The sequence below is a fragment of the Xiphias gladius genome, chromosome 14 (genome assembly GCF_016859285.1).
Source record: "Xiphias gladius isolate SHS-SW01 ecotype Sanya breed wild chromosome 14, ASM1685928v1, whole genome shotgun sequence".
NCBI lineage: Eukaryota > Metazoa > Chordata > Actinopteri > Istiophoriformes > Xiphiidae > Xiphias > Xiphias gladius.
The window spans coordinates 8,013,928-8,034,924 of NC_053413.1; the positions used below are offsets into that span (position 1 = coordinate 8,013,928).

General features: G+C 39.9%; 2 protein-coding genes and 1 long non-coding RNA gene across 6 annotated transcripts in view; 1 reads left to right on the forward strand and 2 right to left on the reverse strand.

Annotated features, from left to right (window-relative positions):
- Window positions 1-7,162, reverse strand: part of sugt1 (SGT1 homolog, MIS12 kinetochore complex assembly cochaperone) — a 22,227-nt gene extending 15,065 nt beyond the window's left edge. Inside the window, exons 1-9 of one of the 3 annotated variants that reach the window (XM_040143698.1) lie at window positions 6,949-7,162; window positions 6,804-6,849; window positions 5,983-6,073; window positions 5,624-5,693; window positions 5,073-5,143; window positions 2,664-2,717; window positions 1,358-1,386; window positions 1,119-1,144; window positions 708-804 (exon numbers count right to left, since the gene is read on the reverse strand). In XM_040143698.1, coding sequence (XP_039999632.1) covers window positions 708-804; window positions 1,119-1,144; window positions 1,358-1,386; window positions 2,664-2,717; window positions 5,073-5,143; window positions 5,624-5,693; window positions 5,983-6,073; window positions 6,804-6,849; window positions 6,949-6,962 — 498 coding nt within the window. In that variant the 5' untranslated portion in view covers window positions 6,963-7,162. Of the gene's footprint in view, window positions 1-707; window positions 805-1,118; window positions 1,145-1,357; window positions 1,387-2,663; window positions 2,718-5,072; window positions 5,144-5,623; window positions 5,694-5,982; window positions 6,074-6,803; window positions 6,853-6,948 lie in introns of all 3 variants that reach the window. The other 2 variants (XM_040143696.1, XM_040143697.1) reach the window with 2 other exon arrangements.
- LOC120798904 lies at window positions 7,072-16,455 on the forward strand. The gene is made up of 4 exons (XR_005708760.1): window positions 7,072-7,188; window positions 10,786-10,904; window positions 12,936-13,057; window positions 16,376-16,455. It is a non-coding gene; the product is annotated as an uncharacterized LOC120798904 (long non-coding RNA).
- On the reverse strand, window positions 7,805-16,378 carry LOC120798901 (ETS-related transcription factor Elf-1-like). Of its 2 annotated transcripts, XM_040143693.1 has the most exons (7): window positions 16,196-16,378; window positions 15,882-16,008; window positions 13,270-13,377; window positions 12,917-13,072; window positions 12,750-12,824; window positions 10,726-10,921; window positions 7,805-10,000 (listed from the first exon to the last, which is right to left on the reverse strand). In XM_040143693.1, exons 1-7 carry the CDS (start codon window positions 16,253-16,255, stop codon window positions 9,376-9,378), a joined length of 1,347 nt encoding a protein of 448 aa, XP_039999627.1. In that variant the 5' UTR covers window positions 16,256-16,378; the 3' UTR covers window positions 7,805-9,375. The 2 variants fall into 2 exon arrangements, with proteins under 2 accessions (XP_039999627.1, XP_039999628.1); XM_040143694.1 differs by lacking the exons at window positions 15,882-16,008; window positions 16,196-16,378 and adding an exon at window positions 15,501-15,655.
- Window positions 16,456-20,997: the final 4,542 nt, after the last annotated feature.

Sequence of the window (20,997 nt, forward strand, 5' to 3'; positions counted from 1 at the left end):
AGAACACCTGTCCAACTGTCAAGCACTTGGATGGATCGATCATGCTTTGGCCTTGTGTTGCAGCCAGTGGCACAGGGAACATTTCACTGGTATAGGGAAGAATGGATTCAGTTCAGGAACAAAAGGAGCTCAACGACACTAAGGTCTGTAAAAAAGCTGAAGATGAAAAGAAGATGGCTTCTACAACAGGACAATGATGCTAAACACACCTCAAATTTCCAAAATGAACCATTCAAGAGGCCCAAGCTGAAGGTTTTGCCATGGCCCCTCACAGTCCCTTGACCTAAAGATCATTGAGAATCTTTGGACAGACCTCAGAAGAGCAGCGTAACAAGACGGCCCAAGAATCTCACAGGACTAGAGGGCTTTTACAAGGAGGAATGGGCTAAAATTACCCAAAAAAGAACTGAAAGACTGCTGCTTGGTTTACAAGCTGTGATACTTGCCAAAGGGGGTGTTACTAAGTACTGACCCTGCAGGGTCCCCAAACCTTTGTTTCCAGACCTCTTCCTTTTTATTATTTTGAACCTTTAAAAGATGGAAATAACAAAGTAATCTTGCTTAAAATATTAAAGAAATGTGTAATTTTTCAGTTTGTGTCTTTTGGAAATCAGTTCATCTTCTACTCACTTAACTATTCACAGTAACAGACATTTTAACCAGGGGTGCCCAGCCTTTTTCATGCCACTGTAAGTGTGTGTTTGTACCTCTTTTTCCATGAAGTTGACACACACACCATCCTTGGGTACGTTTTTTGCCATCACTGTGACAATAACTTGAGATTCTGTTTGGTACCAGTCATGTCTGCAAGAAACACACACATACAAGCGATTAAAAAGTCTGAATAACACGATTAAGTAATGAGAGGACTTTTTATTTTTGACCACTAATCTGATTAATACAATATACCAACTTCATGTAACCCAGAAAATCAAATAATAAAAAAGCAGCTCATTATTAATATGTATTTTCTATGCAGATTGTATTTACACACTTATACAGAATGGGGCTGTTTGGAAGCACTGAGGCTTGGTTAAATATGAATCTGGCATAATAAATAAACAATAAAAGAATAAAACTGATACCTACGAAGAGAATATTTACATTTATACACTTACTTCACAGGTGGACCTGCTGGTGTCTGCTGGGTCATCCAGCACCCGAGAAGGGATGACAATTAGAGAGGAAGACGTGGTGATAAGGCAGAGGGATGAAACAAAAAAGACACAAATGAGTAAAAACATAAAAAAAGAAGCTTAGTAAAGCTTCCTTCTTTGAAGGAGTGTGCACAAGGCTGATGCTGTCTACTGATGCTGAGACCAACACTGCCCCCAGGTGGTCGTGTAGAGAAACTCACCCTGTTGACGCTGCCATTCTGTGTCTGATCTGGAGGGATAGAGAAAAAAAACTGGGTTTGTGGCAGATGGGCGCATTCAATACGCCCCTTAACTTCCTAAACCAAACTCTAGCCACTTAAATATTATAATTAAAAAGCTATAAGAGCATAACTTTTAACCTAGCAGACATTTTTCTATAGATAAATGATAGCATATAGATATGCCACCACATAGACAAACACACACACTCTCCCAGCTTTACCACCAGTTTGTTTACTGGTCCATCTACGCCCATTATAAGCCCTGAGAGCTCAAGCAAGCCTGATCACCGTTTACTAGCATGCTATCATACATTATTCACGGACTTCATTACCCAGCGAGAGAGCGCAGAGAGGGAAGAGAGAGATGAGATGATAGGAGGCGTGCTAATGTTGTCTTAATGAGGTCGCGTTTGAAATGGTGAGGAGCAGGGCTGTTAAGGGAAAACGGCTGTGTGTCTACGTGTGTGTCTCTGTGTGTTTTGATACAAGCAGGGTGCCACATGTGATGGAATAACCAGGTGCCGTGCGAGTGTTCTGGTTGGTGGTAAACATACTGTCACCAGGAGACAAGACGACTGCTCCTAGTGTGAGCATGAGCAAGTGCAGGTAGGGTACCGTCAAGTGTTCGGCGGGGGGTTGATGTACACCCTGGTGTGCATTTGTCTGTGTGTGTGTGTGGTGTCTTTGAGCAGGCTTATGAAGGGGTTCGGGTCTCGTCGGGGGCTTTCAAACATCAGTAAAGTTAACTCTGATGAATCATACCACTCCTGGGAGTACGTGTGCACGCGGGTGTGAAGCGTGTTTGTCAAAACTCGTGCTCTTGTTTACTTGAGATGATCCATAGGGCCCAGGCATCACCAGAAAAACAGCATCCAGACATGACATGCATCTTTTATTGGACTAGGCAACTCTGCCTAATCACTACCACTGTGAGCACAAACTGCAGATTCATAAATGTGTGCATGCTCATTTGTTAAATCAGACTGTTCTGTTTGCTTTAGTGTTTGATAGCAGGGAAAAAACAGTGAATACAAGTTAGAGTGCAACTGGTAATGGACTTGAAAGTCTGAAACCTTTTAAGTAAACCTACCAAAGGTAATATTGTGTAACAATATTTAATACCTTTGGAGATTTTGAATAAATTAAAATAATTAAACAACTTGCAGTAAGATTAAAAAAGGCTTAAGTTTAATACCCTAATGAGCCTAAAATAAAGGCCAATCAGTTCTAAATATGGGCCTAATAAGAATACACACATTATAGATGTTTCAGTACAGCAACTTACCCCCCATGATCTCCTCACACCGCTTGATCCAGATCTCATATGATTTGTCTGAAACTGTGGAAATTACAGAAAAAGAATATTTTCTGTCTTGCTTTGTAATAAAATAATACATATTTGGAAAAACAATTACAGCATTATTAGAGAATTTAGTGAAAACATTAAAGAACATTGGTGAAGAGTTAATGAAGTCTAAAGTGGTTTGAGAAAGTGCTGGAGAAGGCTAATGTCATTAATTTAATAGGGTTGTTTCCAAAGCAGAAATTACTTGGAAGGAAATGGGTACACATAACTATGGGAGTGGGTAAAATAAAGTAAAATAAGTTTAATACACTATTGTAGGTTATATAAGCAGCTCAAAGGTAATGACGGAAAGAGAAAAAAAAAGGATTCATAGCTATTTTAGCAAACATATGCAACACTGGTGATTATTTTTTTAAACTCTGACCTTAATTTTTGGTCTTTTTGCACCATTATTTCTGACTTTTCGGAAACAATTTAATTCTGACAAACAGATTCATGAAATGCTTCCTTGAAGACACCTGGAAGCCCTGTAGGGTCAACACTCAAAAAAGGAAAAAGCAATACAATGACAGCTTGTTAAGTGTAAGTGTATAAAAATCTGTCCGTTAAATTCAATTCATGCCTTGATGACAGTGATGCTGTTACAGCCATAACTACAGCATTTTCTTCATGTTAACGTTAGGTAATATACACACATATCACGCAGTGTGCATCCATGTGTTGTTGCAAATGTTTTGGTTGGTTTTCGGTGACCTTCAGTTTGAAGCAGATTTGGAGAAACTGTAGCTCTGCAGTAAATAAATTAACGAGATTTTGCCACAGCTGATCTGTATATTGAAAAAGGTGGTAATAGTGTTTATGTTGACAATGTGAAAACAATGTGGACTAACACTTGTTTCATTAACTTACTTAGTGGTTTAAAATATTCTAGTGCTTATCTGACCACTTTGAAGGGGATCCCTGTTGGCCTTAAAGCTAAAAATGTACAACTGCTCTTTTGTAACATTGTTGAAATGCAGACTGACATTACCAAAAATGAAACAGTCATTAACCCATTCAGCCCTGCTGAATGATGTGATGCAAAAAAAGACTCTAAAAAAGCTTTTCATAATCGTTTTAATAAGGCTGTACTGAACCTATCCTAGAGGGTATTCGAAAGATATTTGCCGATTTGCTGTTTTTCCTTGTTGCCTTGCTTGTAAGCTTATATGGTTTATATTTAATCTATATGTATGAATTAACAGTTTTATCAAATATTACCAGAATTAAAACACTTGAGGAATAAACACGAAAAGAATAAAAAGAATGAGAGGTAATTGTTACATTGTCATAATCATACCAAGTGGATATTTTTGGTCTGCAAATTTGAAGCATGTTAACAGTTGATTTTTATTATGATCAAAGCAAGTGACACAGTACATTCACTTTCTTTGTTAATGAACATATGCAATCAGAATGGAACGTGAAAACCAATATAGAAGATGATGACACACCACGATAAAGGTGTTTTACGATGAACCTGAGTACATTCTGTTGCAAATTTGGATTACTCATCTTAAAAGACAACCTGGATATTTGTCAAATAGTCAAATAGCCAAATATATCAGTAATATAAAGTAATCAACATGCAGGTGCATATTTTGTCCAACTGAAACAGAAACAAACAACTGCGAAGTCTGCAGTCTAAACTTTGAAGAAGAGATTTACTGCTGCTCTTGTCAAACATCTTAACAATGATACAAAAACCAGTGACGATAAATGTCAATTTTCTGTATAGTCCTGTTTTTAAAAACTCATTTAAAAAATTTAAAAACAAAAGTGATTACATAAAATATGTAAACGACAACACACAACATGGTCACCTGATATAAAAATATAAAGGAAGAGGAGTCGTCATAAACAATGTAAAGTGTATTCTCAGGCCTATATAACAGCCACTTACGAAAGGGAAAAAGAGAAACAGTGTTCAAATTGTCAGAAATTCCTTATGTTTGTTTTTATGCAGATTGATCCACAGATAGGTTATTTTCAGCAGTAAATTAACTGGTAACGAAGTAAAAAAGCTGTTGCCATATTACCTGCACTTTGATATACAGTATATTGTGCACTGATTTAGTAAGTGGTTCAACTGTTGACCAGAATGTCTGAGTTATCCTGAAATACACTTTGACAGATACCTGCTACATGATCAGAAATTAGTATTTTCGAGGTCATTGTATGAGCAATAAATAAAACCTTTATGTTAAGAAATCATACTCTAATGTACTTAATCACTAAAGGCAACAAATTTGTATTCAATGAGAAGAGTGAAGCAGACAGGTTACTGCTGGAAACAGTGAGTAGGATGATGCAAAATTTCTACTCAGTGCCAAAACAGGCAGTACTCACCATCCAGTTGGTGTCCCTGAGTGAAGGCTGCGTGTGCTGACTCATAGTGGTTCAGGTAGTACTCTGCTATTCTGCAGTTGGGAGAGAAAAACATGCCACAAACACTTAGACTGGATAATCCTGGAAAAATAAAAGTGACTTCTACTTACACTCAAAATTTGGATCACACGTCTCGTTAATGCAAAAGTTCAAACATTTCTTGCAAATCAACTTTCTTTCTTTCAATTTGTAAGTTGAAATTTAGCAGTCAGAATTTCAAAATCACAGATGTGAACAAACTATTCACATCAGAGACACAACTTAAAACTTAAGCAACAGGAAAAAGTGTGTTTTACTTTCATACCTAAAATTATTGTGTAAAAGTAGGTGTGCTACTTCATTTGGCATGTCATTTAAGAAATTAAACAATTAATGTCTGCGGATTTATACTACAGATTTTGCCAAATCACACAAAATGGTTTTGGCCCACCAACAGTGGCTTCGACTGAACTTATAAACTATAACATATGCACACTTTTCCATAATTTTCTTTATAATGTCACAGTACACACCCTGTTCGCATGAAAGCAAGGGGAAGGCTGGATTGTAGCTGTTGTGCTTTCTTGGCATCATCAGCGGCACCTGCAGAGAGAAGAAAATACTATCTTTATTATACAGCACATATATATTCATCCAGGCTATGGCGCTTGAAGAAAATGAATTGTCATGCAACTCTAATTTTCTCCAGTGAACACAAGCTAATACTAGATTACTAAATTAATAAAATTATTACCCTCTTCTGCAATCTGGACCTCACAGGCTAATGAGTTATTTATGAAGTCTGAGGAGCCAACTACCATCAAGCAAATTCATTTCTTAAAAAGGCTATTTACTAATCCTGTTTGTCGGCGCATGTACTATGTAGGCTTACAGCTGTAGTTTTCCAGAAGGATGTGGGCATAAGCACGCTGGCAAAACCACTCAGCGTTGTCAGCGTCTTCCTGCAAGGCCTCATTAAGTGCCTATAAGAAAAGGGAAGGCATTTAAGTGGACAGCTCACAGTAAACCTTTTGATTTGGAGAGAGTGGCGTTAGTGGTCGAAAAGTAACACTAAGCAAATGCTGATACTGAGGCGGACGTGGCTGTCTCCTCTCTCTGCAATTCTGGCTTTCACCCCCAACCGTTTTAAAGACGATGTATTTTTTTGGGTATCAAATGAACTGCGACGCTTCCTGTAACAGTGTTCATAGAGCAGCCTCTATCATTCAAAGGGAGGTCTGTTTAAAATGTTAAGTCAATGAACCTCGTAAAAGGTATTCGTTACTGACTACTGTTCGAATCTATTGAGGATGACACTGCAAGCTTGTCCTGCTGACCGCCTGACATTTCTAAAAAAAAAGAACAACAAAAAAAACCCCACTGTTATCTAGTAATAATTCCTCATGACTTGTAACTCTTGCCTTTTTAATGGTGGTGTAGTACAACAAAATAACTGTCGTACTACCTTTAAAATGTTACTGATACTTAAAGATACAGCTAATGATGCCCTGCTCTTTTTGCAAAGTGATGCTAGCAGGAAACGTTAGCTAACTTTTCTGGCTAGTAACAGTGCCAAAATTATTGCTAACATCAGAAACATTGCGTAACGGACTCCACGTTCATTTTCCTTTATATATAAAAAAATAAACAGAAACCGTAATTTTCGTAAGATCGCTAACGTTAAGAGTCGCTAATGCTAACGGTTGTGTTTACCTCCAGGGCTTTCTGTGGATCTTCGTCAATGAAGCTATCGGGGAAGCTGCTAAAGCCAAAGCAGAGACCAGCCGTTAAGCACCTGAATGGAAACAAATGTATGAAAGTATGATAAAAACTACTTTATATGTTTAGTTTCACTTGCCGTTCGGTTGCCATGGGTTTGCTGCGGATGCGGACAGTGTTTCTGGTGTAACAGGAAAGTTCTAGATGTGGACACTGCTAGAAACGTGATAGCGGCAGCGGCCACAGCTCGGGCGGAGCAGCAGGCCTGTCAACATCCGACTGCACACTGCTGCGACTGCTACTCCTCCACCTCACGGCCCGGAGGAGGCAGTGACTCGGCGGCTCTCGGCAAGAACCACACGACAGAAACAGTTCTTAGGTAAGGTGGACGTTTACCCCTACGTGCTGTTATCTCCTGTTCTTGCACTTCACTATCAGCAGTCACTGTTTGCCCGTCAGTGAGCAATGCCTCACTGTAAAAAATATAAATAATACAATTGTAAAGTAATAAAGTAAACGTCTCGCATTCTAAATTTTATTTAAAAGTACATAAGTGTTAGCAGCAAAATTTACTTAAGGTTTCTGAATTAATCCAAATGGCAGTTATCAGAGTATTATTATTATTATTAAGTATATATATATTAGACAACTGGATAATTAGTACTAGTGCAGTAATGTTGAGACGGCATTTTAATGTAGCAAATTTTACCTTTTTATCCTTGGCAGTTTCACCTATAACAGTGCAGCACATTTAATAGTCTGACTACGTTTTTCATGTCAAATCTCAAATGTAGAGTAACTAGTAACTATAGTTGTCAAATAAATGTAGGGGGAAAAGATTCCCCTCTGACATGTAGTCCAGTGGAATTATAAAGTAGCTTACAAATTAATACTCAATACTTATATACAGCACATGAGAATATGTATTTCCCACCAGTGGCGCTAGTAAACCAAATGTGGGTGAAGGAATGAGCAGGGATGAATTTCACACGGAGGATGACAAAATTAAGTTTATTTCATATAATCGATCATTGTCTTTTCAAAACCTCATGACTGCATGAAAGTAAAAACACCAAGAAAAGCAACAGAAAGTCCACCTCTCCCTCTGCTACAAGCTTAAAAAAATCAGCATCAGTAAAACTTACAATATCAAGAGACCTCCAGATAAAGTGAAATTGAGGGGACTTCAAAATAAATGTTTAATCCACTAAGAAAAAGTGAAAACGGTTTTGCATAAGGGTTTCCTTGGGGCAAAGGCACGGTTCTAAGCATCTCCTATCTCCTAACCATGTTTAGCCTCATAGAAAACCAGCCTAAATCTTACAAGCTTAGTTTTCATTTGGAGTGAGGTGAACTGTGTAGGCTGGCTTTGAGAGGCTAAACCAACATCAACTGAAGAGAAAACACTGAACTTAGCATTACTTCATCATAAAGGGACACCTGTTTTACTCCTTGCATAGAGTATATAGTCTGTGCAGCAAAACAAATTTGTACAAACCTGAGGGAGAAAATGGCAACAAGGCACAAAGTCAGACATGTTCACAAACATCAGAAACATACAGTATATAACACACAACACACAAAGATATGCTTTAGTAGTCCATATAAGCAATTATATATGTGTAGTAACTAAACAGAATATGTGCATTGCAGAAAGGCTACTCTACAGGAAGCGCTGTAGCTAAGTTACAGGCTACGAGACCATTTCACTGGTGATTGTCAACGAAAGGCAGGTCCACTGTGTACATACATCAGCTATAAACAGCAGCAGTGCTAAATTCCTATTCTACAAATAACAGTGATCCCTTGTTTTCAACATTTCACAATACAAACATAATTCAGTAATCTTAAAAAAATAATAATAATAATATGGAATGTTTTCCCTCAATAACCTCATGATTACCAGGAACAGTGGAAGCAGGGACAGGACGGTCTGAGATCTTCAGGCACTTAAGAGAAGAAACATACAGCCAGGGTAAAAATTTAGTGCATCTAGGCAGAGGAATGATTCAGCATGTGACAATAAAAAGAAAAGAGTGAGAAAGAAAAAGAGTAAAGGCAGAGAAGGAGGGCACAGTGTGCTGATCAGATAATTAGCTCCATGACACTAGAGCTGGAGTGCAAGCAGCGGCTGTGTCTGCAGAAAGTGCAGAGAGGCTGTAGATTCCAGTGCATGTCTGTCTTTGGTGTCTTGTACTGTATAGTTAACAGGTACAGAGTGTAATAGAAGGCCGACATAAAGGACTTTTATAGTCTGCCTGTCTACTGAGAAGGTAAACTGCTGAATTCTTTGAGATTTTGGTTCCTGCCAATTTCCTCCCAACTCAGAAGTCAGTAAGGAAGGACTGATCTAGAATTACCTTTGTTACCAATTTATGAAAAAAAAAAAAAAAAAATCTACAACACAAAAATAATCCCAGATCAATAATCCCACTCTTACACACTTATGAAATATAGGCTCTGGTGTGAAGACATTGCCACAGCAAAGTGCAGCTCTGTAACTGGTCCTGAGTCAGTGGAGTGTATGTGCAGTGTATGTGTGTGTTTTGTGGTGGATCGCTCTGTTCTATTGGTCAGAGCTAGTTAGAGGCACCAGCTGCTGAGTCTCTACTTGTGAATTTTTCTGCCCTCGGAGGGACTTTTTGTCATGTGTCTCGGGGACGCCCTCACTGTCTACAGCCACCACAGCGGCAGCCTGTCGCTCGTAAAGACTCCCCAGCAGCTGAGCCGTTTTAAAGACTGAGGCGTGACCCGTGGGCTGCAGGGACTGGACCTTCTCCAGGTTCTGGAGGGTCCGTAGCATCTCAGCAGAGACGATGGGCAAATGCTGCTCCTGAATCAGGCTGGTGCTGGCAGGCCGCAGGACGGTGTCACGCTGGCCCGAAGGCCTGGGAGCCAGCCTGGTCCGCTGGTTAGTTGGGGCTCGGACAGAGCTACTACATGATGTCTTCTTTTGCTGCGGTTGGGAATCTTCATCCTCCACTGACTGGTCACTAGAAGATATTGTACTGTCATCAGAGTCATCACTCACACCTTCATCATTGCCACTACTGTTGTTGTGATCATCATCTTCTTCCTCTTTGGTGCCGTCGCCATCTGTGATATAAATCATGTCTTTGGGCAGAGAGGTGAACTGGTAGACAAGACGCTGGCCTTCAACCTTGTTCAGTATCCCCCTCTGGTAGTAGTACCTACATGAACACAAAGATTCAACATTAACAAACACAAAACAAGCATCGTATCTGGTCAGAATTTAAGAACTAGAAACACTAAATCCTCAGGGCCATGCTTCCCAAAGATGATTGTAAATCGTAGATTAACGAGTAGGAGAGCCAGGAGCTTCTTAAGAAGCTCTAAAACTTATGGGAGGGACCTAAAACTAAATGTTTCATTCAAGTTTTCATTTTTATCATGATCACTGATGTTCTCTGTGAAGTGACGTTTGATGTAAAATGAGTGATAAATAAAAAATTGGGAAATAATAAAATAAAATAAGCACAAAGGTGACAGATACAAAAAATATATATATATATATATATTGTCTATCCACTGACTAATACACATCTTCCAACGTATTCTTGTCATGCAACAGCTATAATCACAGTACTGACTGCAGCATTTTGACGGCGAAAGATGTCGCACACTAGATTTTCTAGTTGTACAACTTTCTCTTCAGCACCACAGAAATCCAACGTTTAGAGGCTCTTAACAGCTCTTACCCCCGCTCATTCTTAACAGCTGCTTTGGGAAACACATTTGAGAGTTCGGTATTCGTAGAAATGCTCTTATAAAACACTTTTTACTTCTAAGATCAATCATTATTGGGAAATGGGACCCAGATCGGGTTTTATCAAAGTAAGGATAAGAGCATGAAACTAAGGAACATGTTATTTTGTAATTTCGGAGTGTTGTGTACCTGAGTGCTCTGCCCATTGTCTCATAATTCATATCTGGCTTGTTCTTGTGTTTGCCCCAGAGTCTAGCCACTGCTTTGGAGTTGACCAGCTTGAAGATCCCTGCATGTGGATTAGTCCATTTGATGTAGCGGGGGCAGACCTGTCGATCCTGCAGCAACTCCATAAGGAACTGCCACAGGTACAGTGTGTTTCCTCCTAAAGCACAAACACAGGAAACATAATGGTGAAGGAAAGACACAGACACAACATGGAAGTTACTTTTGTAAAAGCTGTGCTATAAAAGTGACTGATCCCCTGTGATCCATCTAAAGCCCTTTTCAGACATGGAATTTGTAAAATTGCTGTCTTCCTCTATCTGTTAAAGTTTTAGCTTTTTGTCATTCAGACATTGGTGACTCTTACAAATATGTTCCGTATGTCTTTTTTGAGACATGACAGCATATTTACAGAAAGAGCCACATGCCAATGTGATACTTGGCACCCGGTGCATGAGAGGGTGCTTCGAGTTAAAAAGCTATGAAAATGAAGTTATCTGTTCTCTCACAGACTCCATCACTGAGGATTTTAAGACTTGCAGTGCATTCAGAAAGTATTCAGACCCCCTTCCCTTTTTTCACATTTCGTTGCATAGCCGCCTTATGCTAAAATTGCTTCAATTCTTTTTTTCCCTCATCAATCTACACTCAACACCCCAAGATGACAAAGTGAAAACAGAATTTTATGTTTTTTTGCAAATTTATTACAAAGGAAAAACTGAAATATCACATTGACATAACTATTCAGACCTTTTGCTATGACACTTTAAAACAGGCTCCAGTGCCTCCAATTTCTCTTGATCATCTTTGAGAAGTTTCTACACCTTGATCATGGGGTGTTGAGTGTAGATTGATGAGAGAAAAAATGAATTGAAACGATTTTAGCATAAGGCTGCTACACAACGAAATGTGAAAAAAGGGAAGGGGTCTGAATACTTTCTGAATGCACTGTGTTGCTGTTGAAGGCTTAATTAATGACCGTTGCAAGATCAAAGGATGCCCGCCCCTGCTTCTCACATTGAATCCCCAAATATATTTTCACATCAGTTTCATTATTTAACTAAATTAAATATTAGATATATTTTATATCTATCTAGATATTCATTCATTTTCCATGCATTTAGCATGAATGTTTTTCAATGTCTTTGTTCCCACACCATGAAGGCAAAAAATATTGTTATAGACTGAGCTGGCATAGGAACAATCTTCACAATTAGGTTTGCAACTAACATTTTTTTTATCTATCAATAAATCTGATGATTTTTTTCTAGATGAATCCATTACTCATTTTGTCCAGAAAAATGTGAATACTGAAAAATGCCTGAGAAAAAAGTTTCCCACAGCCAAATCTGATCTCTTTGGATTGCTTATTTAATTTGACAAATAGTCCAAAACCCTTTTTGACTCAGTTTACTAATATATACGAGAAAGAAAAACATCAATTCCTGACATTGGAAAAGCTAGAACCAGACAAGGTTTGGTATTTTTGCTTGATAGATTACAAATGATTAATCAATGATCAAAATATCTGCTAATTCATTTTCTGTCATTTGACTAATCGATTAATCTTTGCCGCTCTATTCACATCATCTTAAAATTGGCTCATTCATGGTGTTCTGTGTTTTATACACACTGTTTGTCAGGTATTATACACCTGAATTTTTTATATGCATAAAAGATTATGATTAATTACAGCTACTCTTCAGAAGGTGAACAAGATGTGCATTTAAGTTTTTTATTTTTCTCTGTGCACCTTGTACCATGGCAGCCTTTTCTTATGGCATTTAATTCAGACTTCTGCTGTACTGAAAGTGTTATGGAAATGTTACTAAGTCTGAACTTCTGCGCTGAGATTGCTGTTGTGCTTTTATGTAAAAGTAACTCAGGTGCTTATTCAGACATGGCAAAATTCCCATTACATTTATGTAATGAGGAGCATGTCTGACAGCGGCTGAACTAATTTTTTCTATGTATGACAATGACAATACCTTTGTTGTATTTGTCCTTTTTCACTGTAATGTCTGGTGTGGGAGACTCTGCCCTCCGGTGTCGAGGTTTTCTACCTGAGTAGATGAAGAATAAACAAGATATTCAATATCAAAACACAAGCTATCATTTACGATCCGAGCGGAAAGTAAAGAAATAGGTGACTGACCTTTCTTTTTGGACTGCAGCTGTGCTGCGGGCTTCTTTGTGTGCAACGAGTGCCATTGTGACTGGTCAACAGGGCCCACGATCCCCTCTGCTGACACAGTTACCTGGGTAACAGGAGCAGTGATGACATCACCCAGTGATGGTAAGAAGGTCTGGGCTGCAGGGGGCATAAAGAGATTTAATGAAAAAGAACAGCACTGCGACCTCCATGTCTAAAAATAAAATCCCACAATCAAACATATCCTACATCACAAAGCAGAGGGGCCGAGGTTTTACTGGGGCATCTTCACTCTGTTAGTCTGCATATGACCAGTGCCAACTGAGGTGTGCATCTGTTTGTGCATGTGCGCTTACAATAGTGTTGTTCCAGGGAGAGGGTGTCAGAGCAGTCCATGTTGAGAAGCGAATCCGCAGCAACAAGCGTCTCCATGGTCTCTTCTTCTCCACTTTCACATGGCTCCACTAAAAAGAGGAAAATTATTAAATGTGAGAAACACTGAGGATAAAGCCTGACCTTAAAAGGTCAGTTCACCCAAATTATGAAAAATATTTTCTCTTTCTAATAGTGTCATCCAGCAATTAAGATATGTGCCTCTGCTGCCATCCAAAACAATGGAGACAAGAGGAATTTAATTTGCGGTGCTCACGGTGCTGAAATATTACATTTGAAAAATTTAACAGCAATATATCTTTCCACAAACACTGGTCTGGATAATCAACAGAACACAGTGTAAACTATTTTAACAGGGACTACTTCTTCTGTAGAAAGTAGTTCACCTGACGACTGTTCACATCCAGTTCTAAGAAAACGAGCCTTTTTCACACCAGACATTTTGACAAGTCACAGTAGGAGAGGCACAGGTGTAAAGAACAAAATGAACGATTACTGGATTCCATTTAGCTACATCAGTTTCAGGGTCCTGGTTCTGTGCATGCTGGCACACTGTCACAATGTCATGGTTTACTGGGACACTTGCCCAGCGCAGACACTTTGTTAATGTTATGAGTACCACCAGTGCTTTTCCTACTACACTATATATTTCAAAATATATAGTAATATATAATGCTTGCAAAAGGCCTGTTATCTATAGTCACTGGGTTGTTGTTTCTGTAAAGAGATGTTGCTGTTGAAATGTTGAAATTTAATTTTTCAGTGTTTGAGTAGCCAAAAACAAACAACTAAACTAAACTAAACTAAATGTCTGAATTAATTTTCCAGAAAAAGTACTATGTTATGATATATACTGATATTTTGCTATAAAATTACAATTTATCTTTACGGATGACTTTATCCATATAATCTATCCCTAGCTGTCAGCACCTCAGATGAAACTGAATTCACCTTACTGTCTACTGGGATAATGGCAGACATTTAAGTGACAGATATCTGAAACCCCGATCATGTAAAACCAAACTATCTACGTGGCCAGATACCGCCAGAGCAGTGGTTACAACTTTGTTGTGTCACGTTAACCTCACAGCCCTATCAAATGGGTTCAAACACCCCTTCATTGTGCCCCCTCGGTAGATGGGATGGGCTTTCCTGTAATTGTTCAAAAGTAATTCACCGCAGAGGCAGCAATGGCTGAGATGGATCAGGGGCTGCACATATGAATTAATACAAGACACAGTGATCCAGTAATTGTCAATATTTAGGCTTAGGCTTTGTTGTTTTAAGCAGGATCAGTCAAGTTTGCATTTGTACTACTACCGTCTTGAGTGGCAGCTGCAAACATTTATTTATCCACTTTTATGGGTTATCCATTTTGATTTTTCTGTCACAGGAGTGAGATGTTGGGAAACTGAGGCGTGTCCCGTTCAGTCTGCCTATTGTAGCGGAAATATTAACAATAAATATACCAGATAGATCAACTGAGCCCCTGCACAATCGTTCCAGGTTCCCCCGGGTAACTACAGCAGTACCCATGTTGGGAATCACTGCACCAGAGGTAAGAGAGAACCCTTCAATGACCCAAACAGATGATCGAGCAACATTCTTATTAGTTATTCGTCCTTGGCCCCAAACAGCAAAGACGAATCTACTGTTTTTACCTCACTCACTAAACATCAGTACACAGTTGGATAAAGAATACCAATTTCTTACTGTCTGATCATTCACCTCCACAAGAAAAAATATGGGAAGCTATGAGCTTCTTTAATTGATCACATCTGTCAGCATACATCTCACCACATGTATGCCCTTGAGGACAATTATTATCAAAGGGGAATCTATTGTTTTGTGCGCATCCATTTACGTGACGTGACCAAGCTGTGAGGCGGTGAGCTAGAAAACATCTGCTAGCTAACAGCTGTTTGGTCGGGGGATCAAACACTTTCAGCCGCTGAGAAAAGCAGCCACCGATCTGTCAAAACAACCGGGCATTTTTAAAAGAAGCGCAGCAGGTTGGCTGCTTTCCCCAAACGGTTATAATTATGAAGTAAAAGGTCCATTTCCGACTTTGAGTGCTGCTTTGCTGCTGTTACCGTTAGCTAAGTTCACCGAGCCTCGCCGTGCCCAACTTTGAGCTGCTCCCTTCAATCAGATCAATATCGGAAAAACAACCCGATACATCGAGAGAACTTACTTTTAATTCCCAGCACGGGTGAGGAACAAGCTATAGCATGTGTGCTGTAGCCCGAACTGACCACGTCTACATCCTAATATGATTCATTAACTGTCTTTCCCAAGCACAAGCCAGGAATGTTTTGTTTCACTTCCTGAATTTTTTTCGGAGGGTGGTCCATGTGCGAGGCTTGCGACTGCGCACGCGCACTCACAGGCTTTCTGTAATACCTGTTGTGACTTTTAATTTGGGTAAAACTTGAATCAAAACTTCACAGAACAAAGGTTACACTATTGAGTAATCCGTAGCATGGACTAGCAGACGGCAGGTGTGCTCCAATCATGAAATGTGAATGTGACAGGTAAAGAAAGGCTAGAGCGCGTGTGTGTTGTGTGCACTGACCTTTGAGCAATTGATGGTGATCCAACTCTGTCTGTGACTGTTCACAGGCTAGACCTGCATATGACAGCAGGTGTGGATGGGGAACCTGCTCTACAATCACTGCAGGGTAATCTGTGTGACCCACCAACTGCATCAAATACGAAGAAATTAGACAGGATTACATCAGATTATAATATTGTCAGATTCCTCAGAAATTCGCGTTAAAGCTCTGTTTCGGCACACACAAAGATGAAAGTAGATTTGATTAGATCAGATTAGATGCACTTCTCGTATCACAACTCTATTCCAGCACACACACAGACACATTTACTCACCTGCGACAAGTTAACATGGTCACTGGCAAAGTCGAAGATGAGCTCTGACTGCTGCAGCATGGCTGAATATCCCGAACACGCACACACACACAACTCTAACTGGGTGAAAACAGCATCACAGCTTTCCTCTGAAGACTGTTAATAACTCAACAGATCTGATGTGTTTTTGTGTCCCGACAGGTCCAGTTTTTGGAGAGAATCTCTCGATGGCTGTCAGTGTAGGTCTACCAGAGAGCTTCCCCCAGCTTGCGAGGAGGCTGGCGTCTGTCCATGCGGGGTAACTCGACAGTGGAAGAGTGATGTGAGTAAACTAATTGACCAGAGACAGAGAGGCGTCACAGGAAGCCCATGTTCGCTCGTTCTGCTTCAAGTCTCGATGAGGAAGTGGGGGCTGCTAAACTGTCCTGTGGTCTGTCAGAGGAAAGAAACGAGAGCAAATGTGCGTGAGGTGAGGTAAAGCACACAGTGAGAGTACCACACCTGCAGCCAGTGAAAGTCAGACATTTTAATGAAATATCCAAATAAAGGAATGCAGTCAATCTGATCTGAGACGCAGAGAAAACAGCATAGTTTGCCTCCCTCTTTTTTTTATATCTCATTCTTTTGCGCTTATCTTGCTTCTAAAAGAGGCTAAACCAGCAACAGGAAGGAAGCGTTTGCACTGCAATGTGTGCCCGGGCCGTGTACGTGTGTGTGCGTGCGGTACGAGTAGGGGGGAGGCAGCTGGCGTTGAGCTCGAAACATCGTGTCTTTGCACAACGTCCAAGGTTTTAGGGCCGTTGCGTGCACATTCTTTTCACCATGACTGTTAAGTGCTCATACAGGAAAAAACTACTGAACAAACTTGCCTCCATAACTCCCTCTTAGTCTCTCCTCCTCACTTGTTTTTCTTTGCCTCCTCTGTTGTCCTCGGGCCATCACATCACTGTTAATTCCATTTAATCAGTCTCAGTCTTTTCCCTTGTTTTCCTGCCTGAGTCTGCGGACCATCCCTGTTCCTCTGTCCTCCATGTTATTCTGAGGTTAAAGTGAAGTAACTAAATTTAAGCTCTCCTTTTGCTGTTGCAAAAAGAAGCCTTTACCTTCACTTTTACCTTTAGCTCCTTTCTGTTGAAGATCACACCAGAATTTAGGTTTTGTTTACAATAAATCGCACACTATGGACAATTTGCAACCAAGGAGTTAATTTTAATCACTGAGCTCACTTAATTTTAATCCAATTAATCCTCAGTTTGGTTGTAAAGCCTTGGTATATTTATACACCAGCTGTCAGACAGAGGGAGAATGTGAGTGCGCTTCTTTGTCTTTATGTGTGTGTGTGTGTGTGTGTGTGTGTGTGTGTGTGTGCGTGATAGAGGCACAACATGTTTGGGTCAGTTATCACACAGGAAGCACAGCTCAGTTAGGAGGCTTCACTTCCTGAGTTCCTGTGCCAAACCACTACCAACATCTCTGCCAGCAATAGCCCTCTCATTTTCAACTTCCTATGATGTGTGCAGTCATTTGGCACTCAATGATTTACGTAGGATCCGAGTGAAATGGAGACTATTTTACTCTTCAAAGCGGTGTAAGATTTTCAAGTCATTGAGGAGAAATAGCCCATTTTTCAGTAGGGTTCTGTATGCAGTATACAATGCTTGATTTTAGAAGAAATTAAAGATGAAACATTAGGTGATTTATTTAACCAAATTTAAACAGAATGAAGTCATTATTAGGATATATACCAAAAATCCACTGGTCTCAGCCTTTTAAAATCAATATTTGGAAGTTTTTTTGAGTAACGTTTGAGTTTTGGGCTGTTGATTGGACAAAACAAGCTATTTGAAGATGTCACCTTGGCCTCTGGGAAAATGTGATCTTTTTTTCCCTTTTTTTTTTTTTTTTTACTATTTTCTGTGAAAATAAACGATTAGTGGAGCACAAGGAGAGATATTTTTCACAGATAGAAAAACTAACATTAACTGATATTTTTCACACACCTACTCTGATTGTGTTCCCTTGTCAAGTTGCTTGCTCAACATAATGAACTAAGAGCTACTTTCCACCTTCTAACCTGAAAATCAGGCTCTGGATGAAAAGTATGTCAAGCTGCCATACCTATTTTAGTGGCAGCGAATGTAGCCTAGTACAAAACATGAAGAATGCAGCTTGCATTTTGTAGATGAACAGGATTATAAAAGATCTCTAATCTGATATCACAGCCTAGCAGAACACCCTTATTTTTGACATTTTTCTTTCTTATACTAGTAGCCACTGTTGCCTGCCCTTGTGCCATGCGCACATGTTTATTGTTAGTGTGCCCTGCAGCCAGCTGCTTCTATAGAAGACTCTCTAACACTATAGAGGCTTTGTTCATCAACACTCTGGTCACATAGGTTTGTCTCTGTGGCCTTGGCACTGGGATCTGAGTCTGTGAAGTGGCTGCCAGGCCCCTAAGGACACTGATAAGCCCCCATAACATTCATTCCCCAGTTTTGCTTGTGTGTGTGAGAGAGAGAGAGAGAGACTCAACGACTGAGATAGAACAAGCGCGGGTGTGTTTGACAGAGAGGGGCAGAGAGTGCATATGTATGTGTGTGTGTGTGTGTGTGTGTGTGTGTGTGTGTGTGTGTGTGTGTGTGCAAACTAGGCCAGGCTGATAACAGTATGGCAAACGAGGGAGCAGCTGATAAGGCCCTCTTGTTGCTTGGGGTAACCAGGCCTTGTTAAATGAACAAAGTGAAATATGGTTTATGTGTGTGAGTGTGTGTGTGTGTGTGTGTGTGTGTGTGTGTGTGTGTGTGTGTGTGTGTGTGGAGAGGAGAGGAGAAGAGAAGAGGAGATGGGGACTCGTGGAATGGTGGAGGTGGTCACAACACACCTCTCTTTTGACAACCTTCCTGGCATGCAAACGTGTGTTTGGTTCAGCTGTCACTGAAAGTAAATCATATACTGGTATTTTCGTTTTTCGGCAGGGTGTTTAAAAATTGTCAGACAGCCATGCTCAGAAACTCAAGCTCACGCTCTGAAAAATTACTTTCACTTTCCCTTTAGCGCATGTCATGCAGCTCACACGAAGACCTAACAGCATTTTCTTTTGATGTATTAAGTATTTTTCACTAGAAAGAGTAGCAGGTCTGATATATGGAATACGAATCTTTAGGCTTACCTTGTGTTTATAGCATGTGTCTGTATGTGGCAAAGCACCAACTTCCTGGACGATCCAAGAGGGAAACGGAAATTGTTCTCATCCCTTTTGACAAACACAAAACCTTCATCGGCTTACAGGCCTGATCTGGGATCAGTTCCCTTTTGCAGGTTTTCCAGTCATCAGGGAAAGCGCAACACAAACTTAAGGTCAGTGTAGATCGTGTTGATTTTTTTTTTTTTCTTGTTCCCTTCAGTCCTTGTCACTTCTTGCTTCCTCTTCTTTTTTCTAGAGAACTGCCCCCCCAGTGAGTTCTGATTGGTTACCTGTGTTGTGAGTCAAGGTAACCCATAGTGACCATTGTCAGTGTGGAGCAAATGTAAACACGGGCGTATTTGCAATGTAAAGCAGCAAAAAGCCAAACAAATGATCTGCAAACAGTCCACGGGGTTTATATGAGGGTGGACTAGCCTGTGGATGTGTGTGATGGTCTTACCAAATATCATATTAAATCATTAATGCTTCAACTAAACTGAATAGGATTTTCAATATTATGAAACTCTATTTGACGCCTTGTACAGTTAATGTTAACATATAAGACTATAGATATAGGCTGAAAAATAGAGACAAAAAATATGGGCAAAAAAGGCTTGCTGACAGGCACACAGGCAGATCCACACATGAAGTAGAACATACAGTAAGTTTGTCCTTTATCCAGTCCCTGATGCTCCCTAGTGGCAAAACTTTGCACCAGCAGCCTTAACAAAAAAGTGTGATCCAAACCCTCTGTGACTTCTCTCTTTCTTAATGAACGACAAATAGAGCAGAGGCCTATGTGACCATCCATCCATCCAGAGTGTTGTTGAGGGATACTCAGGGGTCTTGTACAGGCTATGTGATCACTGTCACCCCTGTTTCGTGGACGTCCTCAGCTCCCTCATGAGAACGGGGCCCTCTGCAGCCAGCCCTGCTGTCTCTGTATACTGTCCCGCTGTAGTGGTTGCATAAGCACCCCCTCTGTGAACTTCATTTAAGAGGAACTAACTTGTCGTGCATAACTGTCACATGTACACAAATGCACAGATAAAAATGGAACAGCGTAGCGTGCTCAGTTCTTTGACAAAACTATTAAATATGTTCTTTGCTGTCCTCAGAGCTGTATTGAACAACACTGAAGAACGTGAGGTGATCTATGAGTAGAAAGTGATGTGTAATATTACAATATAGACACATTTGGCAGTGTTGTAATTCTAATTGTTATAGAGTCAAATTTATTACAAAATTAGGTACGTGCATTTTCGAAATGTTTGCAAGGAACAGCAGCATTTTGTTTGGATAATTCTAACTTTTATGTGATCCATATACTGTACATGTCATATTAGTACGTGGAGTTGGACTGATAAGGCAGAATAAATCAAGCCTCCGCTTCATTCCTTTATTTATTTTTTTTTCCCTCACCTTTGCAAGAATGTGCTGGTTTGGCTCAAAAATAAGGTCTCCCGTAATGTTCTTATATAGTAGCAGAGGGCAGGGTTTGATTACAACAATATGTGTGTGTGTTTGTCTGTTTGAGAAAGAGATGGAGGGTGGTATTGTTATTGAGAAGTAATTCAGTACACCCCAACTTTAAGGTAAAATCATTTTTAGTTATCGTAATAATCACCAAACAAATCAT

What these genes read in the sequence shown, in the direction of transcription:
- LOC120798901 (XM_040143693.1), bottom strand. Translation starts at nt 16,255, where the DNA reads ATGCTGCAGCAGTCAGAGCTCATCTTCGACTTTGCCAGTGACCATGTT. An exon ending in ACCATGTTAACTTGTCGCAG is followed by an intron (nt 16,009 to 16,195) that starts GTGAGTAAATGT and finishes TATTTGATGCAG; the next exon opens with TTGGTGGGTCACACAGATTA. An exon ending in CTCCCTGGAACAACACTATT is followed by an intron (nt 13,073 to 13,269) that starts GTAAGCGCACAT and finishes TGCCCCCTGCAG; the next exon opens with CCCAGACCTTCTTACCATCA.